This window comes from Eschrichtius robustus, chromosome 5, assembly GCF_028021215.1.
Source record: "Eschrichtius robustus isolate mEscRob2 chromosome 5, mEscRob2.pri, whole genome shotgun sequence".
NCBI lineage: Eukaryota > Metazoa > Chordata > Mammalia > Artiodactyla > Eschrichtiidae > Eschrichtius > Eschrichtius robustus.
In genome coordinates this window covers 72203066-72225872 of record NC_090828.1, presented here as the reverse complement: position 1 = coordinate 72225872, position 22807 = coordinate 72203066, and the positions used below count along the sequence as shown (strand labels likewise).

At 35.3% G+C, this 22807-nt stretch overlaps 1 protein-coding gene across 3 annotated transcripts in view; it reads right to left on the bottom strand.

Moving 5' to 3' along the window:
• Positions 1 to 22807, bottom strand: part of LOC137765354 (CD302 antigen) — a 131792-nt gene that overhangs the window by 75137 nt on the left and 33848 nt on the right. For all 3 annotated transcript variants that reach the window (XM_068545044.1, XM_068545045.1, XM_068545046.1), the window contains exons 14-23: positions 13689 to 13770; positions 12691 to 12759; positions 10155 to 10269; positions 6515 to 6550; positions 5949 to 6124; positions 5210 to 5277; positions 4849 to 4928; positions 4118 to 4257; positions 1934 to 2039; positions 1542 to 1702 (exon numbers count right to left, since the gene is read on the bottom strand). In XM_068545044.1, coding sequence (XP_068401145.1) covers positions 1542 to 1702; positions 1934 to 2039; positions 4118 to 4257; positions 4849 to 4928; positions 5210 to 5277; positions 5949 to 6124; positions 6515 to 6550; positions 10155 to 10269; positions 12691 to 12759; positions 13689 to 13770 — 1033 coding nt within the window. The remainder of the gene's footprint in view (positions 1 to 1541; positions 1703 to 1933; positions 2040 to 4117; positions 4258 to 4848; positions 4929 to 5209; positions 5278 to 5948; positions 6125 to 6514; positions 6551 to 10154; positions 10270 to 12690; positions 12760 to 13688; positions 13771 to 22807) is intronic.

Genomic DNA, 22807 nt, shown 5'->3' with positions numbered 1-22807 from the left:
TGCAGCACTATTTAGGATTATGCAAAACTGGAAACAGCCAAAATACCCAGCATTGTTTAGGTAAATGATGGTATATCTATCAAGAAATATTGTGCAACCATCAAAATGCTTATCAAGCACATCTTTTAATGGCATAAGAAACTACTTATGATATAATACTAAGTGAGAAAAGTAGATACAATAGTATATATACTATGATCTTATCTATGTCAAGAAGACAATGTATAGAAAAGCCCTAGAAGAAAAATGCTGAAATATTCATTGTGATTTCCTAGATCAGGATTCAAATATGGTTTGAGACCTATTTAGTAGGTCATGAAATCAGTTCAGTGGATCTTGATTCTTATTTGTGATAAAGAACTAGAATAGGATAGAACACAGAGAATAGGTTGACTAGACTAGACTAGATCAGACTAGAGTAGAATAGAAAAGAAAGAAATATAAGCTCTAAGGGTAAGTATTATTTCCTGAAACTTCTGTTGCAATTCAATATTATATTTATATCTATGTGCTGAATGGTAATTTAAATTTATTTCTTACTATGGGTCATGAGTTAAAAGTTTAAAAGCTACCAGCCTAAGTATAAGCAGGATAAGGGTTGACATTTTTCTTTATTTTGTTTACTCTTCTATAACTTCCAAATGTTCTACAATAACCAAGCATTATTTTGATATTTACTTTGTACATAATTACACGTTTCACAGTTCCCTTTGCCACCAATGTCAACCTTGAGCAAAGTTCCATTGCATCAGGAATATCAGTTGATGTCTAGGATGTACTTTTGGAATTCAACTTTAAAGTTAATCTCTTAATCTTTGCCTTTTGTGCAAAAGGTGGTTTGTATCCAGTAAATAAGGAAGACAGAAGCAGTGGGCAGCAATATCATGGTACAGGGTAACTACTGTTAATATAATGCCTTCTTCCCTTCTATAGCTTCTTTACATTTAGATCTTAGGGAAAAATGATCACTAATCACCGATTTTGTACTTTTTAACCTCAGGAGACTGAGGCTGACAGCTCCAAATTCCAAGATGATAAGTAAAGCATTTATATTAGCTTTTATTTGCAACTCACTAGTGATGGTTTTACATGGTTATGAAATAAGTGCTATGGAATCTGATACTACTATGAAAAACTAGGGCATCTACGTGAAGGCTGGGGAAGCTCTGTTGTCATTCTTCTTGAGACAGCATTATTGATATAATTAATAGATGGTATAATTCATTCATTTAAAGCATATATTCTATAATTTTTAGTATATTCACCAAGTTGTGCAACCATCACCCCTAATCAATTTTAGAACATTTTCACCACCCCAGAAAGAAATCCCATATGCTTTAGGCCATCACCACCAATCCTTCTAGCCTCTTAGCCTCTGGCAACCAGTAATCTACTTTCTATCTTTATAGATTTGCCTATTTTGGATGTTTCATATAAATCGACTGATAAAATAGGCCCTTGTTCTTAAGCCAATAATTTGTGGAAGACTCAGGTATTTCATAGAGCTACACAGTTTATTGATTAAAAAAAAAAAATCTTACATTTGTTGGTATTCTCAGCCTCCGACCAACCAATAATGGGTGAAAGTTACTGTATGTCAGCTCTCTGTTATCCATCCATTTGTTTATCTTTTCATAGGCAGTCCAGCGCAAACCAATCCATAAAGTAGCTTCCATATCCGGAAGCAAGGATGTAATAAAATCTGTCAGAAAGATTTTTTTTTTTAAAAAAGCATTTGACTTGTTCAAATTAAAGATATACTAAAAATGTCAATGAATACCTCTTGCTTATCTAGCTACCAGGATAATCTTTCACCTACTCTGTAAAAAGTAATTTAATAAGATTCTTTGTATGTGTTAATTCCCCACAGCCTCCCAACATGGACATGGCCTCCAGATCAGAATAAAGCATGTTTACGAAACAATTCTGCTACCTTGCTCTCTCTGGCTCAGCACTGAAGGAAGGGTTCCACCATAGGTATGACAAGCATCACTGGCTTCAGAAAATGTGAGAGACTTAGGTTTGATCCTTAAAAAACACTGTAAACAAAGAACACATATGAAGTATAAGATTCCACACAGGGGAAAGCTCACATAGGAAGAAAATGCCTCATCTTTTAGAAGGCTGCTAATTTTCTGTTTGTGAGATATAGAAACTTACAAAGTAGTACCAAAAGAATGCAGATCTACACTCTTCTTTTTTTGAAAGATTTATTTATTATTTATTTTATTTCTTATTTTTGGCTGCGTCGGGTCTCCGTTGCAGCATGCAGGCTCTTCACTGTGGCATGCGGGCTTGTCTCTAGTTGTGGTGTGTGGGTTTTCTCTCTCTAGTTGTGGCGCGCAGGCTCCAGGGCGTGTGGGCTCTGTAGTTTGTGGCACGTGGGCTCTAGCTGAGGCACGCGAGCTCAGTAGTTGTGGCGTGCGGGCTCAACTGCCCCCGTGGCATGTGGGATCTTAGTTCCCTGACAAGTGAGTGAACCCATGTCACCTGCATCGTAAGGTGGATTCTTTACCACTGGACCACCAGGGAAGTCCCAAGAATGCAACTCTACACTTAATTTAAGCAACTGAAGAGTTGTCCTTGAGCTATTTTTTAAAAAAATCTCCCATTTATTGAGTGCTTCCTTGTGGTAAAACACTTTGCACAGTGTTATCTCATTTAATTCTCACAACAAATGGGAAAACTGAGGCACAAGGACATTAAGTAACTTTACCCATAAGTGAAATAGCCATAGCATGGTATGGTCAGCATTTAGACTCTGCTCCATTTGATTTCAAATACGTATTCTTCATCATTACCTTATATTAAAAAAACCACATTTTTAAAGAAATCATCCCCCTGTCTCTTGACAGGATATTCTAATGGGGTGAAGGGGATTAAGAGATACAAACTAACAGTTATAAGATAAATAAGTCACAGGGATGTAATGCATAGCAAAGGGAATATAGTCAGTAATTTTATAACTTTGTATGGTGTGTAATCTATAGAAATATCAGATCACTATGTTGTACACCTGAAACTAACATGATATTTTCAGTCAACTATACTTCAATAAAAACAAACAAAAAACATAAATTTACATCAACTATGCAAATTAATCTAGTACTTTGGGGGGAAAAAAGATTGTCCAAATTTTAAAAAGTCAAAATATACCCCTAATATTTTAACTTTACTACAGATGCTTTCAGCTGTCAGACACATCTCTTCCTTTTTCTTCTTGATATTATGATCATGTTAGTGTGGAGTAGCATGTCCCAAATTGTGTTCCTTGAAACAGGCTATAAAATGGGTTGTTTTTTTTTTCAGCCTCCTTACAGACTGGAATGGCCAGAGAAATATAAAGTCATTGGGTGGCTTCTAGAAAAGACTCTAGAGAGAACACCCTGAACTTGAGCTTGGAAGCCATAAGTTAAGGATGGCAGAGCAGAAAGACAAAGGAAGCCTGGTTTTGAAGACCACAGAGCTTTCATACCAACCCCAGCCTGCTTATCTTCAAACTTCTTTTATCTGAGAGAATAAATGTTTTAGCATACTATAGTAATCTCTCTTTTCAGCAGCCAAATGCATTTCCTAAGAGATACATACACGAATATGAATTGTGCATCTCAAGGAAACAAATATAGAATGTGGCATTTCCCAAAGCTATTTAATCATAAACCCCGCTCTGGAAGCAACATCAATGATTAACATTTTGTTAGCATATGTGTATATTCCCAAAAAGTAGTTTGGGAAATGCTGGTCTAATTTGATTGGTAAATGCTGTTTGGATGTTTTCCTTAAGGGGGAAAATTTATCAGCCAGAAATTAAGCCAGTTTCCTACATGCCAAAGAGATAGTCCTGACGAGTCAATGTATTACTATTCATTGAAAGATCAACGTTGGCAGTTTAAGTGTCAGTAGCAACAGAATAGGAACACGGTACTCTGAAAGACCTGTAGGCGTGATTAACTTGAGAGTTAACTTGGTTTCTGAAAATGTAGAGAATCAGGTGAGACACTGAAATACGCAGAGTCTATCTTAGTGAAGTTACTTGGTGGGATGCCATTCTGCCACAGGCCATATAACCATCATGAAAGCAATCATCATTTGCACAACGTAGCAATTCTCTTTTTACCTTATTCTGAAAAGTAATCCAATCCCCAGAGCACTGTATTTTAGCGGCAGAATCTGGACTATATTTCTCTAATGAAGATACATTGTATTTTTCACAGACGAAGGGCAACTTGGTACTACAGTCTGCTGGTTTATTTAAGTCTGAGAAATGAAAAGCAGGATTACCGTGGTGAGAATTTTCCATTCAGCACATTTTAAAAACCATCCAGTAGTGAAGAAAGTCTCTTTAAATCAATCTTTCCCAAATGGTTAAAATATATTCCTTTTCTTCCCTAGCTATTTTTGTCTTCTATTATTATTACTCATACCAGTAAGTTGTAGCATACCAATACTGCCTATAAAAATGCACACACTTGGTACACACACAGTTACCACGGTTCCTGATGGCAGGAAATAGAGAGTTGAAGAAGGCTAATGAGGGGGAAAGGGACCTAAATTATACTTTAGAACTGCTGCCTGTTCATCTTTGTGAATTTGTCTATATCCTTATTGGTTATGAAAGTGGTAAGTTTATTTCTAAGTAACTACTTTAGGATAAAGGAAGTCAAAATATTCACAGTGAAAAGCACCTTTATTTGCATTTGGAACTTGATCTATTGTCATTAGCAATAAATCAGAATATGACAAAGCTACCAAACATATAATCAAAAGGAAAGCAAGATTAAGCTAGTAATTGAACCTGAAGTTCACATATTACATAATCAACGTTAAAGGATTTGTAATTCACCTTACCGCTAAACCAAGTCTTGGCAGAGAGGTAAAAGCATTCCTCTCCAAATGTTATAGGAAAGTGATGCCATGGATATCGTGAGCTGAAAGAAAATGAGAGATGTGTCAGCTCATAATGTAGTTACATGTTCCATTCTGTTTTTTACTGAAGTAATTTTAATTCTAAATTTAATGTTAGGCCATTATTTTATACTACTTTTTCTTGATGCTCATTTGCTAAAGGATTTGGTTTCTCTAGTCTAGGTAGTTTATGGATTAATGTTCAAAACTAATTATAAACAGTACTCCATTTAGTAAAAGGGGATTTGGGACTGCTTCTTTTAAATGATTACTTTACAAAGGCACCATCAAGGATGTCACATACTGCATAAAACGATGTTCTATTAGCTGGTCAGTAGTTCTCACCCACCATTTCTCCTCATCGCCAGATATCTGAAAAAAAAACCCACAAAAACAAAACAAAACAAGAAACAACTAAACACCCATCCTTATATGTGCTGACTTTTCTAGAAGAGTTTTGATTTAAATACCCTGGCCCATCATAACCACAAACCACTATAATTTCCAGATATTCATTACTTTGGTCTCTAAATTACATAAACCAGGTCCTTTCATCAAAAAAAGTAGTTTAGAAACTCTTTTTATATTCACAGGCTGTATTTTGCATACAGAAAATATGGTCACTGTAATTATGGGCATATATTAATTGGACATATAGTATCCTGTTGCTAGTAGTTATAAATTTAAAAATATACAAATTATTTTTCCTCCAAAAAACTATTTTGCAAAGTTAGTTATTATTAGAAACAGAATCTCAAGTTAACTACAAAGTTAACTTTTAGTAAAAAATGTGACAAGGAATTAGACTAATTTATATTATCTATTGAAGCTCATCTTATCAACTGACATTAATAATTAATCTTGAATATTTTAAAACATTAAGCAATTCTTTTTAACTTTTCTAACATGAAGTGATGAACTTATATGTTGTTAGGCAAATTTTACTTGAGAGGAACATTTAGCTTTTGTAGAGTTTTGAAATTTTTTTAACAGAATAAATGTAAAAATAAGAAAATATTAAAAAATATGTTCTTTTAAATTACATTTGCTATTTTGTTTTTGATGGCTCTTAGTCCTGCAAAAGATGTTAAACTAGCCAGAGAGCTGTGATTGCTAGCACAATACAGGACGGCTTCTTCATAGTTTAAACGGGGATCAGCAACAAACCAATATTCACTCCCTTCTATTACAACTGGAGGTCCATGAATTCCAGCACGCTCTAAAGAAGAAGAAAAATAGCAGAATTATGACTGCATAAACCAAACTGCACCCTCTCAGCATGGATTATTGTTCAAAACTATTTATAAATAATAATCCATTTAGATTACTGGCTCTCTTTGGCCAGGGCAGTGCTGCCTGGAGGGATCCAAGGATTCCTGAGCCAGTGAGTGACTCTGCTACCCTCCTGTACTCACAGAGAAGGATAAATCCAGCCTCAGAGTCTCATCCCACACCAGCTAATCACCTTCCCTGCATGGAGACACTTCATCTCATTTGAAGACATGATAGAGAAGAAGCTGGCACTTAGGCCTGGGCTTAAATAATTAACTAAATACGTCACTGAAAAGGTAAAAGCAGCTTTGGATAAATTTTAGTTTTCTTAACTCACCTGGATTGTACCAGTCTGGTATTTTTGGAGTACGACCTGTATAAGAAAGCAAATGGCTTAAGTTTAGTATCCAATTACAGACCATGGCGTACTAATAAGTGCCTTTAGTCTAACTCAAGAGGACTTGCAGTATGGCTGAGATTTGTCCATTTCTGGCCAAATCATCTCCTTTCATGTTATGATCACTTCATAACATTGAATTTTGTGGGGCCCACACTAAAGCTGTTTTTGTGGCAACCAAAAAGGCAGATTTGTTACATATTAATACAGCATTACTAGCAGTTCTCTACCTTATATCACGGAAGTCACAAAGGAAGACTAGATGGATAAAATATAGATAATAATTAGAAAGTACAAATAAGTAAATGAATACACTGTATACATTACATAGAAGCACTAAGGAATATGCACCAAGATAATCATCACTGTAGGATGGGGTTATTCAGGAACCACGTCTCCATCTAAATGCAATTTGAATACACCTAGGTTGGTAGAGTTTATTGCCTCCCAAGATATCCTTGGAAAAAAATATTCAGTGATCCAGTACTGAAACTTTTGAGAAAATGAGAGACAAAACTGGGAAGAAAATAATAAAATTCACCCAGCGGGAAATATGGTACCGTACAAAGAATTATGGTCTTTGAAGCTGGGTGAGTCAGTGTCTAAATGCCCTCAGACTCTTTGCTGCTGTGCTACTTGGGATCAGTTGTTTAACTCCCTGAGGCCCAACTTTCTATTCTATAAAAATGAAACTCTCCTACCTAACTCACAAAGACAGTGTGAAGATCATGTAAGATCACCCCTATGCAAGCACCCCGCACAGGGCCAGGCACAGAACAGTTCCTCTCAGGATGCTAGCTGCTTTCCTCTCCCTTTTTATTCTGGTCATAGGTCACACTGGTTTCAAGCCAAAGACATAATTTGAGGAATTTTAGAAATTACAGGGTAAAATAGCTGTTCTTAATTTTGCTATTGTATCAGGGCCAATGCACGAGAAGACCCTACTCCGAGGACTGCCTATATATCCAGTATCTGTGGTTTATCTCTCTAACTCAGTCCTCTGTATGTTGGATAATTTCCATTAACAGTGCTGCAAATCAGTTAAAAAAAGAGACATAGTTTCTTGTTTGTAATCTTGTCAAAGAATTCTGTTCATTTGTATGTTGGGGGAAAGCTATGCCTAACCTTTAAATTTCTTTAAATTAGTGAGAAAAGCAAAATAAAAGGTGTCTTTTTACACAGGATTACAAACATGTATGTGTGTACAAGGTATCAAGAAACACAATATAAAAAGGTTGTGTTTATACGTCATTTTCCTAAAAACACTTTTATGAACCTTATTTTTGCTACTGTTTTCGCAACTAAAAAAGAATATTTAAAAAGTATATATATCCATAGTGATTATGATAATTTAAAAAAATTAGGTTGTCAAAATATCTCTTTTAGAGAGGAGGGGACTAATTAGAACCAGCTGTATGAGGTAATAAAAAGGGCAAGAGCTAGAGAAAAGGTTTGGTGATTTGGGCTACTGAAGAGGTAAACTGCTTTAAGAAAACCAGAAAACACAGATTAATACAGAAGTGTCCAGTTGAGCAGGCTTTGGCTGTTCTAGTAGCCAAGAAAATATCCAACCAGTGAATGTGACACATTGTAACTCAGAAATTTAGGGACTGTCAAAGGGGAGTTAATATAACATTTAAACCCTGGATCAAACCATCACTGATTGCTTCAAATGACTGCAAATAGGCTGAGACAGGAAGTTCTTTAGTTTTTAATTTTGTTTCTGCATTGGAGAGAGCAGGGGTGCAATTATTTAAAAGATTTATTTATTTGGTTACCTGATTTATGTTTGCTAAGCTAGTTAATTCCCTTCTCTTTTGTTTAAAATAACAAATACATTCAAAAGAAAAAAGAAAACCATATGTTCTTCATAATATTTCCTGTGGTTACTGGTTTGTCATTTCTAAGGTTTTCCTGGCGTATACTCTAGGGTCTGCCTCTGTACTCAGACATGAGGCAGGGGAACAGCTACCAGTGAGAGCATACTTTGGAGGGAGCAGTGACACTCTCTGTGGCATGCCAAATACCAAAGAACAATAGGAGTGTCACAACTAATGCTTCAAGCCAGAGATATTGTCCAAGTTAATAATATATTAGTTACTTTGCCACTTGTTTGAAAGGTATCCAAACTGGTTTTCCTTTTTCCTTCTTTCCGGTTTAATCAATAATCAGGACTAACTCAGGTATAATTTCTCCTTTAGAAAACCCCCATCAGGGACTTCCCTGGTGGCGCAGTGGTTCACAATCCGCCTGCCAATGCAGGGGACACGGGTTCAAGCCCTGGTCTGGGAAGATCCCACATGCTGCGGAGCAACTAAGCCCATGCGCCACAACTACTGAGCCTGTGCCCTAGAGCCCACGAGCCACAACTACTGAGCCCGCGACAACTACTGAAGCCCGCGCACCTAGAGCCCGTGCTCCACAACAAGAGAAGCCACCGCAGTGAGAAGCCCACACACTGCAATGAAGAACAGCCCCCGCTCACTGCAACTAGAGAAAGCCCGCATGCAGCAACGGAGACCCAACGCAGCCAAAAACAAACAAACAAACAAATAAATAAACAAATTTAAATAAATAAAAATAAATAAATTCCACACACACACACAAAAGAAAAACCCCATCAACACACACACACACACACACACACACACAATTCCCCTTCTATTAATGACCCCCCAGTTTGCCCTGTGAAAGAGACTTGCCAGTTACTGCACTGGATGTTGCATCTGAAGCTCTTTTAAAGGCAAGATGGTGGCCTTTTTTAGGAAAGAAGAACAATCTTCTAATGGGCAGTTCCATGAGATAATCTTTGGGTTTTTGAGAACTTATAAGAGGAATTCCCTTTAGTTTCAATGATCTGTTTACAGTCAGTTCAGAAATTCATTTAGGAACTTTCTGTGCATTTACCATTATATTAATTAATTTAACATATCTAATATCTGCTTAAAAATAATTTGGGAGTTAAAATCTTCTTAACATTTTCTGTAATATATCCTTGACATTTTCCTACTAAAAAGTGAAGTAAAAGGATATCTATTTATTATCCTTTCTCTCTTTTTTGTCACCAAAGGCTCTACTATCAAGCTAACTGGTTTCCTGAATTTGAATGAGATAAACTATTAGTAATTTTGAGCTCACTGAAAACTGTTTCTAAATTGTAAAATTTAGATCTGGGACCTGCCCAAATTTGATTTCCTGACTTTTGCTTCATTCTTCCCAAGTCTGTCTTCATTTTGTCCTTCATTTTGCAACAAAATAAAAATTAAAATGATTCCCTCTACTTCGTCTCTCCTTTCACTTGAAATAATCCTTCATTCCAAGACCTAATCTCCCTAAATTAGCCTTAAATTTTATCTCCTATACAAATTCTTTCATGACAAAAGAGGAAGGTAGTATCTAATTTCAATAAGGCAGCATTTTACTAGGGGTAGGAGTCAGGCAGGATGGAGCTTAACATATTAACTATAGTGTCAAAGGCTTTTAAAATTATAATTATAGACTAAAATGCCCTCTTAGGTACTTTGGCTCAGCATTCACAAGTTCACATGAGAAGACTGTGAAAAGGAATAACTACATTTACCTTTTGGAATCTGGCACATCCATTCAAGTTTTGTATCACAAGCAAAAGGCCTTAAATAGATAAATTCTCTGTCATCATAGAAATACCACCTTCTTCGCCATGGCCTATTAATGACCTAAAGGAGGAAGAGGATTGTAGAATATTTTCAAGTTGATGCAGCCCTTATACAACACTAAACTGTAAGCCCTATGGTCTTTAACTCTGCTTTCGCTCTAGCACCTAGGATATATGTTTATGAATGAACACATGAAAGAATGCAGTGTTTAAGCAGTAACAGTCTAAGCAAGAGCCTTCAAAGGGACTGATAAAGAAAATATAGCATAGGGTCATGTTTATGTCCAAAATCCAAATTACTGTTTTTTTTTCTGTTTTTTGTTGATATGAAATTGTAGAATCTTGCAACTTTAAATTTTGGGAAGATCAAGCTAGAAAAGAGTATTTGGTTCACTGGTTTCCAAACATCAGCCTGTGATCATAGCAGACTTGTGAAAAGTGACATAAAAGTCTGGCATCCGGGGCCCAAGTTCCACCTTTGGCGTTGCTTTGTGTTTCTGGGATATTGCCCTCCTCTGTGTGGTCTAAGATGGCTCTCTACAAATTCCAGGCAGCAAGCAACAGGGAAAGGAAAGGGGAGGACAGGACCTGGTAGGAGCATCCATCAGTTTTTGGACTGCTATCTCTTAAGGGCAACATTTTGGAGGGTTAGAAGGTGGCAGGTGAGGTAAGATTCTCCTTCCAGACACTGCCCTAGCTGGCCTTGTTACTGATCAGTGTCTCTTCTGTTTAGTTTTTTGGTAGGTTCTTCCAATCTTTTCACACATAGGGACACAACTTACATAGAATGTAGTTTATTGCATCAGTGTTCTGGAAACTTCACAAACTTCTATTAAGTTTTCATTCTTTCATGTGTTAAACTGGGAATTCTATAAAAACAGCATGATACTACAGAGTGTTTTACTAAAACAGTTACTTTGAAATAATGCTTTCCAATGGCCTTCTCAGTACTTGGTCTCAACCTTCGTGCAACATTTCTGGTCAATCATCTTCCTGAATCTCTTTCTTGGGCTTACATAGCAAAGATAGTTTCTAGATGTCTCCTCCCTCCTCATCCTTTTACATTTTATAAAATGTTGGTAATCACCCCAAATCCACTTCTTGGCCCTTTGCGATTGTTTTTTTCTTTTTTTGGCCGTGCTGTGTGGCCTGTGCGATCTCAGTTCCCTGACCAGGGACTGAACCTGGGCCCTGGCAGTAAAAGCCCGGAATCCTAACCACTAGGCCACTAGAGAACTCTTTTTTTAATGAACATTTTCCTTCAACTCCAGTTTCTTTATTCTAACTTACTACAGCATATTTCTTACTGCAAGCTTGGATTCAAAACATCAGTTAAACTAAAATGTACTACTATTTTCTCCATAAACAAATACCCCTTCTGACTGTTTCTATAAATGCCATACATAGCATAGTAGACCCATACACCTAGGTTTAAATTTCAGTTCTGTAATCATGTAAGTTACTCAGAGCTCACATTTCTTCCCCGTGAGATGGATATGGTAACAGTACCTACCTGACAAGGTTGCTTAAGTATTAAGTGAGATAATATATGTGATATGACTGTGCCTGGCTCATGAGTCAACAAGTGTTAGCTGCTGTATCGTAACCATCATCACCGTCATTGTTACTCTCCTATAACACTCTTGTTCTTGCATAAAACTTACACTTTGTCTGTCATAGCCCTTGTAATTGCTCTTTTACTTGTCTTTACCTCCTACGAGATTGTAAGTTCTGTGAAGACAACGACTGTTTTATATCTTGTCATTGTTGACCCCCCAGAGCATCACAGACTGCTTGGACGTACTACTTATGGAACGAATAAACAAATGAAGTCTGCAAAGGAAGAGGCCTAACTGGTCTTCCATGTCTTCTGGTCCTATCTTTTGCATCTTGAAATCTGTCTCAAGATGAATCTTCTCACGCCCTCCTTAGTTCTTGTCAAAAACCGTTAATCATGTTCTGTTGCCTACCAAAAAAATGCACAAACTCCTTAACCTGGCATCAGTCTAACTTCCCACCTTTGTTTTCAACCACAGCACCAACTAAAACTTCTTGATCTGCATTGCTCCCCTCACTGCCTAAGCCTCTCCCTTCCACCCCCACTTTCTTTTATGCCTTACCCTATCCTACCTGTACAAACTCTATCTATCCTTAAAGGTCCAGTTGAGGTCCCACCTCTTTCTGGAAATAGGCAATAGAAATCACTTCCTCTTCTGAGTTTCATTAGCCCTCCTCAGCCTACTCATTTGGAGCTTATTACTGCATAGTAACAAGAGTCGTCTTTCTTGAATATGAATTTTATCTTCTCAAATTAAGTGTCAGTTAAGTTGCTTGAGGGCTGGGCCATGGGTGTACTTCTAACCTCCCATTGCACCTAATATCATGTTCCATGCACAAAAGGCACTTCATGGATCTGTTGCCTGACTGCACATACTGCCAGATTTATTTTTTAAATATGCAGATTTTCCAGCATTGTACTGACCTTGACAGCAGCACAGTCTCTGATATCATAATCCTGCTGAAACTCATTTGCCGTGATGATAGTAGACACCTTAAAAGACAAGAGAGGCTTGAGAATTTAAGACTGATGTATAAATATTTGCAATTTAGATGTAATTTAGGCAGCTTTAATAACTCAAGTGTGTTCATATGCCAAGGGAGGAAAACTTTTTCATTTCTTTTTTATGTCAGGATGCTAAATCACGCGAGGACTTATAAAATGCCATGAGGTCTTCAGTTTCCAAACAAAGGAGGCTACAGTTTCAGAAGTGGAGGTTAATCATGTATTAAGTTCACAGTTGGAGTCATAAAGAATCAGGAGCTTGCAAAATACTTTTTTTAAATGCATGTGTTGAAATGTTAGTTATTCGATTGACTATTCTTGGATATGCTCCAATATGAAAATGAAGTCAAGGAATTTTACATTTTGAAAGAATATACAATGACTTGACACAACGGTAATGTGGAGCAAATATTTAATACCTGAGAATAATTTGCTCCTCTAAGTGTTACCTAAAACCTCTCCTTAGAATAATGTAAACATTTGAAATAATATTTAAGGACTTTTTAAGGTTCTCCTGAATTGTTTCCTCCAATTAAAATTCTTTCTTTTTTATATAACTCATATTTTTAAATAATAAAAATAAAAGCTGCTCATTATGAAAAAAAAGGAAAAAAAAACAAAGAAAAAGAAAAAAATCACTTTTACTACCCCAAAATGACCGCTATATTTATATATCTATATTTTTATTTTTTTTGGATTATATGTAGAGAGACTATGTGTATGGTTATTTTTTTAATAAAAGTGAGATTAGTAACTTATTTTTCCCCACTTCATATATATGAATCTATTTCCATTTCAAAAAAGATACATCTACATAATTTAATGGTTGTATGGCTATATTAATTAACAATCAACTTTCTTGTTATTGAAATAAATACTCCTTCCATATTATCCTAAACGAGAAAGATTAAACTTACTGGTGTATGATCACTCCATTGCCAGGATCCTTGTAAGTCAGGGCTCCTTTTATTCAAACCTATCCAAAGCCAACGCTGGTCACTATGTAAAAAGGAAGTGTTAAGAAAATTCGAGCACAGCATTTGGCAAAAACATTTAGCATCCACATGTCTAAAATGCTTAAGACATGTAAGTTTATTCAGAAGACCTTCTCACTAACTGAGAAACACAGTTTCAAGCTATATAAACAAGTCTTCTGAAATGAAACTGAACCCTATTTACAGGGTAGCTATCAAAAAAGTACCAGACTTTTTTAAACTAAATTTTATGTTATTTTCTTCATATGAAAGGCAAAAACTATTCTGCTTTGAAGAACTTAGGAGGGAAAAAAAGTATATGATTATTTCAAAACTTTTACTGCAGAGCTTCAATATTAGATAATGTGTTCAGATACAAAAACAACCATAGCATTTCCTTAAAGCATTTGTCTATAACTATCAAGTATCTTTTTAAAATGAAGAACCTGGCTAACCTTTGGCTTGGCTAACCTTTTATTAAATGAGATTTTTAAAAAAATTTAATTCCCTCTGCCCACTAAGTTTAAAGTAAAACAAGCATTCAAGTATCAATATTTTCTAAATACCAAACTCCATGGGTTATACCAGAGCAATATAATTAAGCAATCACTTAAGTGAATATATTTAACTGTCATAACTATTATGCTTTCATGTGCAAGGCACTGAGCTATGTGCAATGATGATACAGAGAAACACAAGACATAATATCTACCCTCAAGTGGCATATAAACTAGTCAGGGAGACAAGATATATATGAATAAAGAAAATATGAGACCATTTTTGAAAAACATCAAATGATAAAAATTTGCATACATTTTAAGCACTACAAAGAGTTCAGAAAAAGGAGAGGTCACTGTGGACTGTAGGAAGCCAGGAAACATTTTGTAGAGTTAGTAGGACAAAGGACAGTCTTTGAAGAATTGCCAACATTTCTTTGGAGCCATAATCTGAGTGTTTACCATGTGCCAGTATTCAGGCTGGCTGAGCGGAGAAAGGATAGGCATTCCAAGGAAGACTACATACAACAACATATAGACGCAGGTACATACATTGTAAGTGATCCCTTCCCCTCAATTAAACTTATACTCTAACCAGGGAGATATTTTCAATAAATTGAAGCGATATAACCATAAGAAATTTCTCCATCTCTAACTTCATTTGAAAATACTCTCTAAAACATAGTATACTTCTTAGGCCTTAAAAAGTAGACCATTTACCATGCAATTTTTTTTTGGCGGGTGTGGTGGGTTGGTGATGCTGGTTACTTTCCATTTAATTTAACCTTCTGATTGTATATGTCATGTACCACCAGTACACGAGTGAATGTTATATATGCAAAGCAATACATACATAAATGCTAAGTATAAATAGAACACGTATTAGAAAAGGGGTAGAATCCAAATCTAAAGTTAATCACTACTCTCAAGCTCAGTAGAATATATGGAACATACGGAACATACAGTTACAAGACTGCTGGGAAATAGAGTAAGTCTGCATTTAAAAATATTTGCCAGTGAATCCAAGGCAGGAACAAACTTAATTTTAAATTAATTTCTCACTTTTTAATGAAATAATTGCTTTTCTTCATCTCTTTCCTCTGTTCAACATTCCCTCATATTTTAACATCAATAAGCATGTTTTGCACCTTACCAACCTCAAGCTTTTCAACTTATTGCAATGGAATATGAAGGCAGTCCCCTTTCAGTTTTTATTGTTATACTGTTTTCTTTCAGAAAGAAAGATTACCAATTTGCAGAGTTAAGATAAATCCAGTGGAGACAATTAAGTCTAGTTTGAATTTAGCAGCTAAAAAAGGATTTTGCAGTTTGTGTCTTCAACTAATCAGAGCTTTCCTACAGACTTCCAAATGTATCATACTTTCCGATTGTTAGATTTCTAAACCACCAGGTCTAGATAATTGCCATATATACATTATAATTAAACTCAGACAGCTAAAATAAAGAAGAGGTCAAGTTTGCTTCCTCAAACTTCATTTCTTTCTAATTTTTGTAGATTATGTATTTGGGCCTGGAGAATTTGTGCGGAATTCTGTGTTTCCCTAAAGTAAGCATTAGATATTTTATCTTCTTTGCACAATCAACAGTATGACTGGAAGATGATCAAAGATCATTTGCCATCTGCATTTACTCTATAGGCTGCTCCCACAGAAAGCTTCTTTAGGGGTCTGTCCCCACCATTTCCACTCAGTCTGCTCTTAGCTCCTCATCTTCCCTTAGAAACCTCTGGTTTCAAGCCCATTTCTGCCTCCTCTGCTGCATCTCAGAGAACAGTTTCCTAGAGAGAAGTTTGTCCCATGTCCAAAGCTTCTCATCTTCACTACATTCTGAGACTGAACTTCATTGCAACCCAGACCTTTATAGTTTTCAGCTTCCACTTCAAGAGATTTATTAGTCGGTTATAAATATAGTAAATAGTAGCTACTTGTGGGTTTTTTTTTTCGTGTGTGTTATAAATATAGTAAATAGTAGCTACTTGTGGGGTTTTTTTTACTTAATTTCTCATTTGTAACTTCTTCCTGGTTTGGCCTGATTTGTCTGTAGGTAGATAAAGAGAAGAAGAAATTGGAAATCACATTAATCGTCGCACACCTTTAATATGGATTTTCAAAAATTCGAGGGAAGAAAAAAAATTTGTGGGAAGAAATGGATCATAACTGAGGAATTAAATCAAACTGAAAACTTCTCTCTGTATATAAATTTCTTCTGCTCCAAACACTAAGTATATGGTTTTAAGGCTATGAGGTTAAGAAGACATTGCATGAAAGGTTACTTTCTGTATTTGCATTAAAATTTCTACTCTCAATCAAATTTCCTGCTGCATCTGGTTCCTAAGGAAAACAGCACCTCAACCATAACCCCCAATAAACACTATTTGATGAGGGCGCTTAGTCTGCAAAGCCTTAGATTTATATCCAAATCCACTCATGCCACATCACTGGAGGTAGTGCACACAGCAGCAATCGCACTGCAAACAAGGCTTTCTTCCCTAATCCTAAAACTACTTTTGTTCTACAATGGCTTTCCCTGGTGGGCTGCTGTTAAGAGTTGCAAAGATTTTAGAGCCTTAATGATCTGGTGCACCATGAACTCTTTTCATTGAAATACAAACAGAGAATGGAACTTAGATTGTGAGAAGTAGAGCAGTAATCTGACCTTATTCCTTGGCAGGCAAAACACAATTTGGGCAATGGACGTCTCGCTGAGAAAGGTCAATCCCTGCAATAAAAAGCTAAGGTGTTCAAGGAATAAGCTTTAGAATCATTTTTCTGATATAAATGGGCTGGCTTCCTTTCTTCCCTTCAAGCCATGGTTATAATATTGAATAAGTTTTAGAATATGTTGTCTAAATATAGCATGGGCAAATGATCTATTAATGGAGCACATATTAAGCAGACGTTACAGTCTGATTAATACATGGTACTGTATTAGCTGCTAGGATGAGTACAAATAAAATATAGTCCCTATGAGTGAAAGGATTATGGTGATGTGTTTTTCCTTTGTGCTCTTCTGTTTTCTAAATTCAGTATACATTGCTTCTGTGATCAGAAAAGAAACTAAACATTGTATATTCTGTGGAAAATAAACTATATGATAGGAATAGAAGAAAATGGAAAAGATTTACACTAAATGTTAACTATGTTTATAACTAGGAGCTAGGATTTGAGGTGATTTAGTTTTCTTCATTATCATTTTTTACATTCCCCAATTTTACATAATGAACCTGTATTAATTTTTAATTGAGGGGGAGAACTCAGCAAGTGTGATTAGAAATTAAAAAATCAAGAAAGAGTCCTTAAATACCTCTCAGACTTTTGTTTTCTAGTGTAATTTGTTCTGTATATACAAGCTCTTAATGATCATTTATATCATATATGATATTCCATTTTTCATCAATTGATTCCCACAAATACAGTTGCCCCTTGGTATCCACAGGGGATTGGTTCCAGGACCCCCCTCATACCAAAATCCACAGATGCTCAAGTCCCTTATATAAAATGATGTAGTATTTGCATGTAACCTAAACATGTCCTCCTGTATACTTTATTTTTAGATTACTTATTATACCTAAAACAGTGTAAATACTATGTAAATAATTGCCAACATGAGGCAAATCCAAGTTTTGCCTTTTGGAACTTTCCAGAATTTTTTTCAAATATTTTCGATCTGAAGTTGATTGAATCTGTGGATGTGAAACGTGTGGATATGGAGGGCTGACTGTATCCACAACCTCATGGCTTAGTACTTTTCCATGGCTCCCTGAACCACGTAAAGGTTTCTAACCTCTTGCTGGGTTAGGAACTTGATTCAAAACCCAGTTTGTTTATGTCAGTATTTTCCGTAAAAATACTTTAGCTTAGACAGTATGATATTGTGTATGTCAAGCTTGAGATCTAGGGGCTAGCAAGCTGCCCGGCTGAAATTCTCTCTTCAGGGAGGGTCAGCAGGGTATTAGAAAGGTTATGCTCCAGAGGCAGCTACCACAAGGGAGTCTGTGGTCCAAAAGCCGTACCTGAGACTTTGGTTGTTAGCGGAGTAAATGTCAGAAATAGGTTAATATCAGCAAACTTAGAAGCTTGTTAATCAGCATGATCTTAGAAATGGGCACTCACTGGTAAAATTGAAGATATGAGGAATAGCTAAAAATACTTAGGGACATTCTCACTCTCATGAAAGGGTATTAGAATCTGGTGAGGCTGGTATCCTCTACCACTGGAAATGGATCTGGGGTCTGATCTCTCTCTTGTTTTAAAATTTATTAAATTTATTTACTTTTGGCTGCGTTGGGTCTTCGTTGCTGCGCACGGGCTTTCTCTAGTTGTGGCGAGCGGGGGCTACTCTTCGTGGCAGCACGCGAGCTTCGAACACTGCGGTGGCTTCTCTTGTTGTGGAGCATGGGCTCTAGAGCGCAGGCTCAGTAGTTGTAGCACACAGGCTTAGTTGCTCCACGGCATGTGGGATATTCCTGCACCAGGGCTCAAGCCCATGTCCCATGCATTGGCAGGTGGATTCTTAACCACTGCACAACCAGGGAAGCCCTGGGGCCTGATCTTTTAATGGTCCCATGTCCAGTCATTGGGTCAGGTGACTGGGACTGCCTGATGCCAACTATAGTGGGAACAGAAGTATCCTGCCTCTGGAACACTGTCACATTTACCTCAAATGAGCCTTCCATGCAAGATGGTCACTGGAACCTAAAAGGACAGACTACCGGGATGCTGTAAGCTTACAAGACAGGTTATATAACATGTTTTGTGCCTGCTTCAATGACTGTTTAATAAATGTATGTCTGGAAAGATTCGGTCTGAATATTGCATTCATTATACTCTACTCTCAAGGTTGTGGGCAGTAGCTAAGAAACACTCACCTCAAAAGAAACTTAAGAGTTTGTATATTCAAATTAGCTTAGTTAGTGTGCAATGAAATTTTGTATATTAATTTCTAATGCTAGAGAATGAAGTCTAAAATACTAGAAATTATACAATAGATGCTTAATAAATGATTATTTATGGAACACACGTATTATATTTTTCATCAGATTCCAAGCACACTGTAGTGAGACTTTACTTGCTTTACAATAGTTAGCATATTAATGCAAATCTGGAAAATGTGGAAAAATGTTCAAACATTTAAACACGCATTCAAAATCTTATCTTCCAGAGGTAACAACGATGATCTTTTCTGACGTATTTTTGCAGTCTACTTTTTGATGTAAATAGTATATTTTTTACTCTTTTATAATTTGCCTTTCTTCCCACTTAATATATTATAAATACTTGCATGTTGTAATGTTCTTTTTTTTTTAAATCTTAATGAACAGGGGAAAAATTCCAAACAAAGATCAACAAAAGTGATGATACTAGGCATCTTTACCTTTTTTCTGACTTTCATGGAAATGCATTTAATGTTTAATCACTAGTATCATATGGCTATTGGTTGAACTATACTTCTATTTTTAATTTAATAAGAAATTATGTGTTAATTATATTAATTAAATATGCTAAGTATATATTTATATATAAAACCAGGAATGAATAGTGAATTTTACCAGATGCATTTTCAGCACCTATTAAGATGATCACATATTTGACTAGATATATAGAGTTCCTAATACTGGCCCAACCTTGTACTCTTGGAAGAAATCCTACACGATCAAGGCATGTTATCTTGAGGTACTATAACACACTCGGTTACGAAAGTGGGCTCTAATGGGTTCATATATTGGATCCTTTATTTACTAACTATATAACCTTGGGCAAGTTGTTTTACTTCTTTGTGTCTCCATCTCCCCATTTAGATAAAATGGGCATAGTAACCTACCTCATAGGCCGTTGTAAGGATTAGTTAGTAGAAAATACCTAGGACATTATCTGGCACTCAATAAGCAGTATATCTGTGTTTGTTATTGTATCCCTTGTTAGTATTTACTTTTTCAAGTCTAGATATGAGGTTGCTCTATAATTCTTTGTGCTATCTTTGACAGGTTGTGATATGAGAATTAGACTATTTGTGAAATAAACTGAATGCTTGCACCAGTTTCTATGTAATGGAATACAATCTCTTGGTTGTACTATTGAAATACGTGGTAATGATCTCTTTTTTAAAATATGAAGGAGTTCACATATAGAACCATATATGTAGTTCCTATCTTTTTCTTGGAAGATATTCTTTGTTAACTTTTTCCATTTTTTCCATGGCTATTGGATTACTGGGTTTCCACTTATTAAATCAATTATATACTAATTTATATTTCTCTAGATATTGTTCACTTTAATAATTTCATTATAATAACATAGAATTATGCATAGGATTCTTACCAATTAAAAAAATTCTCCATTGAAAGGATTTTATAATCTCTTACTTAGGTTTCATTTTAAGTATCTGTTTTTTTTGGTTTGTTTTCATGATTTAGTCATCAGTAGATTTTTTTCTTCTGTTTTGTAGTTTTATTTCTAGAGATAAAACTCTAGGATTTGTCAGTTCTACTGCTTTTCTAGTTTCTATTTCATTCATTTCACTTTTATCTTTATTAGGTTCTTTCTTATGGTTTCCTTTTATTTATGTTGATAAATATTTTAACTTTTAGGTGAATGCTTATTTTCATTATTTTTGTTTAACAATTAAAGCCCTTAAAGCTATTAATGTACCTCCAGCTATAGCTTTGGTTATATCTCATGAATTTCAGAATGAGTGTTTTTATTATCATCTATACAGTTTTGATTTACTTGCCAAAAGAGTTCTTAAAAACACTGAATGTTTATTTTGTAAATAAGAGTCACAGATGTAGAAAATAAACTTATGGTTACCGGGGGGAAAGGGTGGGGGAAGGAATAAATTGGGAACTGGGATTGATACATACACACTACTATATATAAAATGGATAACTAATAAGGATGTACTGTATAGCACAGGGAACTCTACTCAATACCCTGTAATCACCTATTTGGGAAAAGAATCTAAAAAAGAGTGGATATATGTATATGTATAACTGATTCACTTCATTGTACACCTGAAACTAACACAACATTGTAAATCAATTATACTCCAATAAAAATTTTTTTAAAAACACTGAATTTTTAGGTGAAGGGGATTTGATTTCACTTCTAATGTAACTTGTATAATTTTACCACTTCGAAATGTTAGGGTTTTTTTTTTTTTAGCCTAATAGATGCATTATTTTAAGTGATCCAGGCAAAGAGCTTGAAGAGGAAGTATATACACACTTTTTAATCTATAAATAAAGAGGATATTATTAAATCAACCTTCATTATACTATTCATATGTTCTATGTTATTTCTATTTTGCCTGTCTCGTTCATCGATAAATGAGATGAGCGTTAGTCTCTCATTACTATTTTTTATTGAAAAGTTTTAGTAATATAATTAATATTTTTGTTTTATACATTTTGATACCTTTTAAGTGTGTAAAGGTTCTTGACTATTATAACTTCACTGTAGATTGTACCTTTAATCAATAATAAGATCTCATTTTCCCATTTAATGTCTTTTTACTTCAATTGTATTTTATCTAATATTAATACTACAACTCTAGCTTTTTCATTCACATTTACACAATATAATTTTGCCCACTATTTTAATTTTCCCATTCTAATTTTTGTGTTAAGTTTGTGATTATTAACTCAATGCTACTTGGGTGAATAAGGCCCATACAGCAAATTATAAAGAAATAAAATAGCATAAGCAAGTGAAGTGGCCAAGGAGTAATAAATTGGAGACCACAACAAATTGGAGAGTGATGCCGCATTTTGGTGGGCCACTGGCTAATCAGCACTAATTATTGCTGCAATATGAAAATGTTGCCGGTTGTTTTAATTGTAAAAGGAGTGTCAAAAATATGGATTTTATCAAAATGTTTTGATTCTGAAACGCTTTGTGGTCCCTTCCTTCCAGGAAAAGAACATAATACTCCTTGGGCTGGAAAGGTACTAATCGGCAAGATTTGTTTTAGGTATCTTTCAACAGCATAGAGTTGGGTTTCATTACTGAACACATTTGCAAACTTGGACTTAAACATAACTGATAATGGATACATTTGGTCTTCTGCCATCTTCTTTATGCCGGACTTCATGCTTTGTTATTTTATTCCTTTATAAGTTTCTGTATGGGCCTTTTTTTTTCAACCATTACATATTCAGTAGATGAACATACTCTTTACAGTTTTAAAAAAATACAAAATCTGTGTTCTAAATATGATTTCCAGGTAAAATGAAAAATTTATTATACTTTCAGTTTTCACAACCATTTTATCTCTTTACATCTCAGTTTTTATTTATAAACAGAGTTATAAACTCTGGTATTAACCAGAGTTAACACCTGGTTTTATTAAAATATTCTTGTTTCTCTTTCAGAATTTAGGATAATTACATTCCAAATTTAGGATAACTTAGGGTAATTTTATAATTACATATATTGCATTATTTAGACTGGGGCTATGTTTTTATGTTATGCATTCTTCCTTCTAATTCTTGAACAACAAAATACCTGTTCATGTTTTTTGATTTTTATTCATCTCTCAACTGGAATG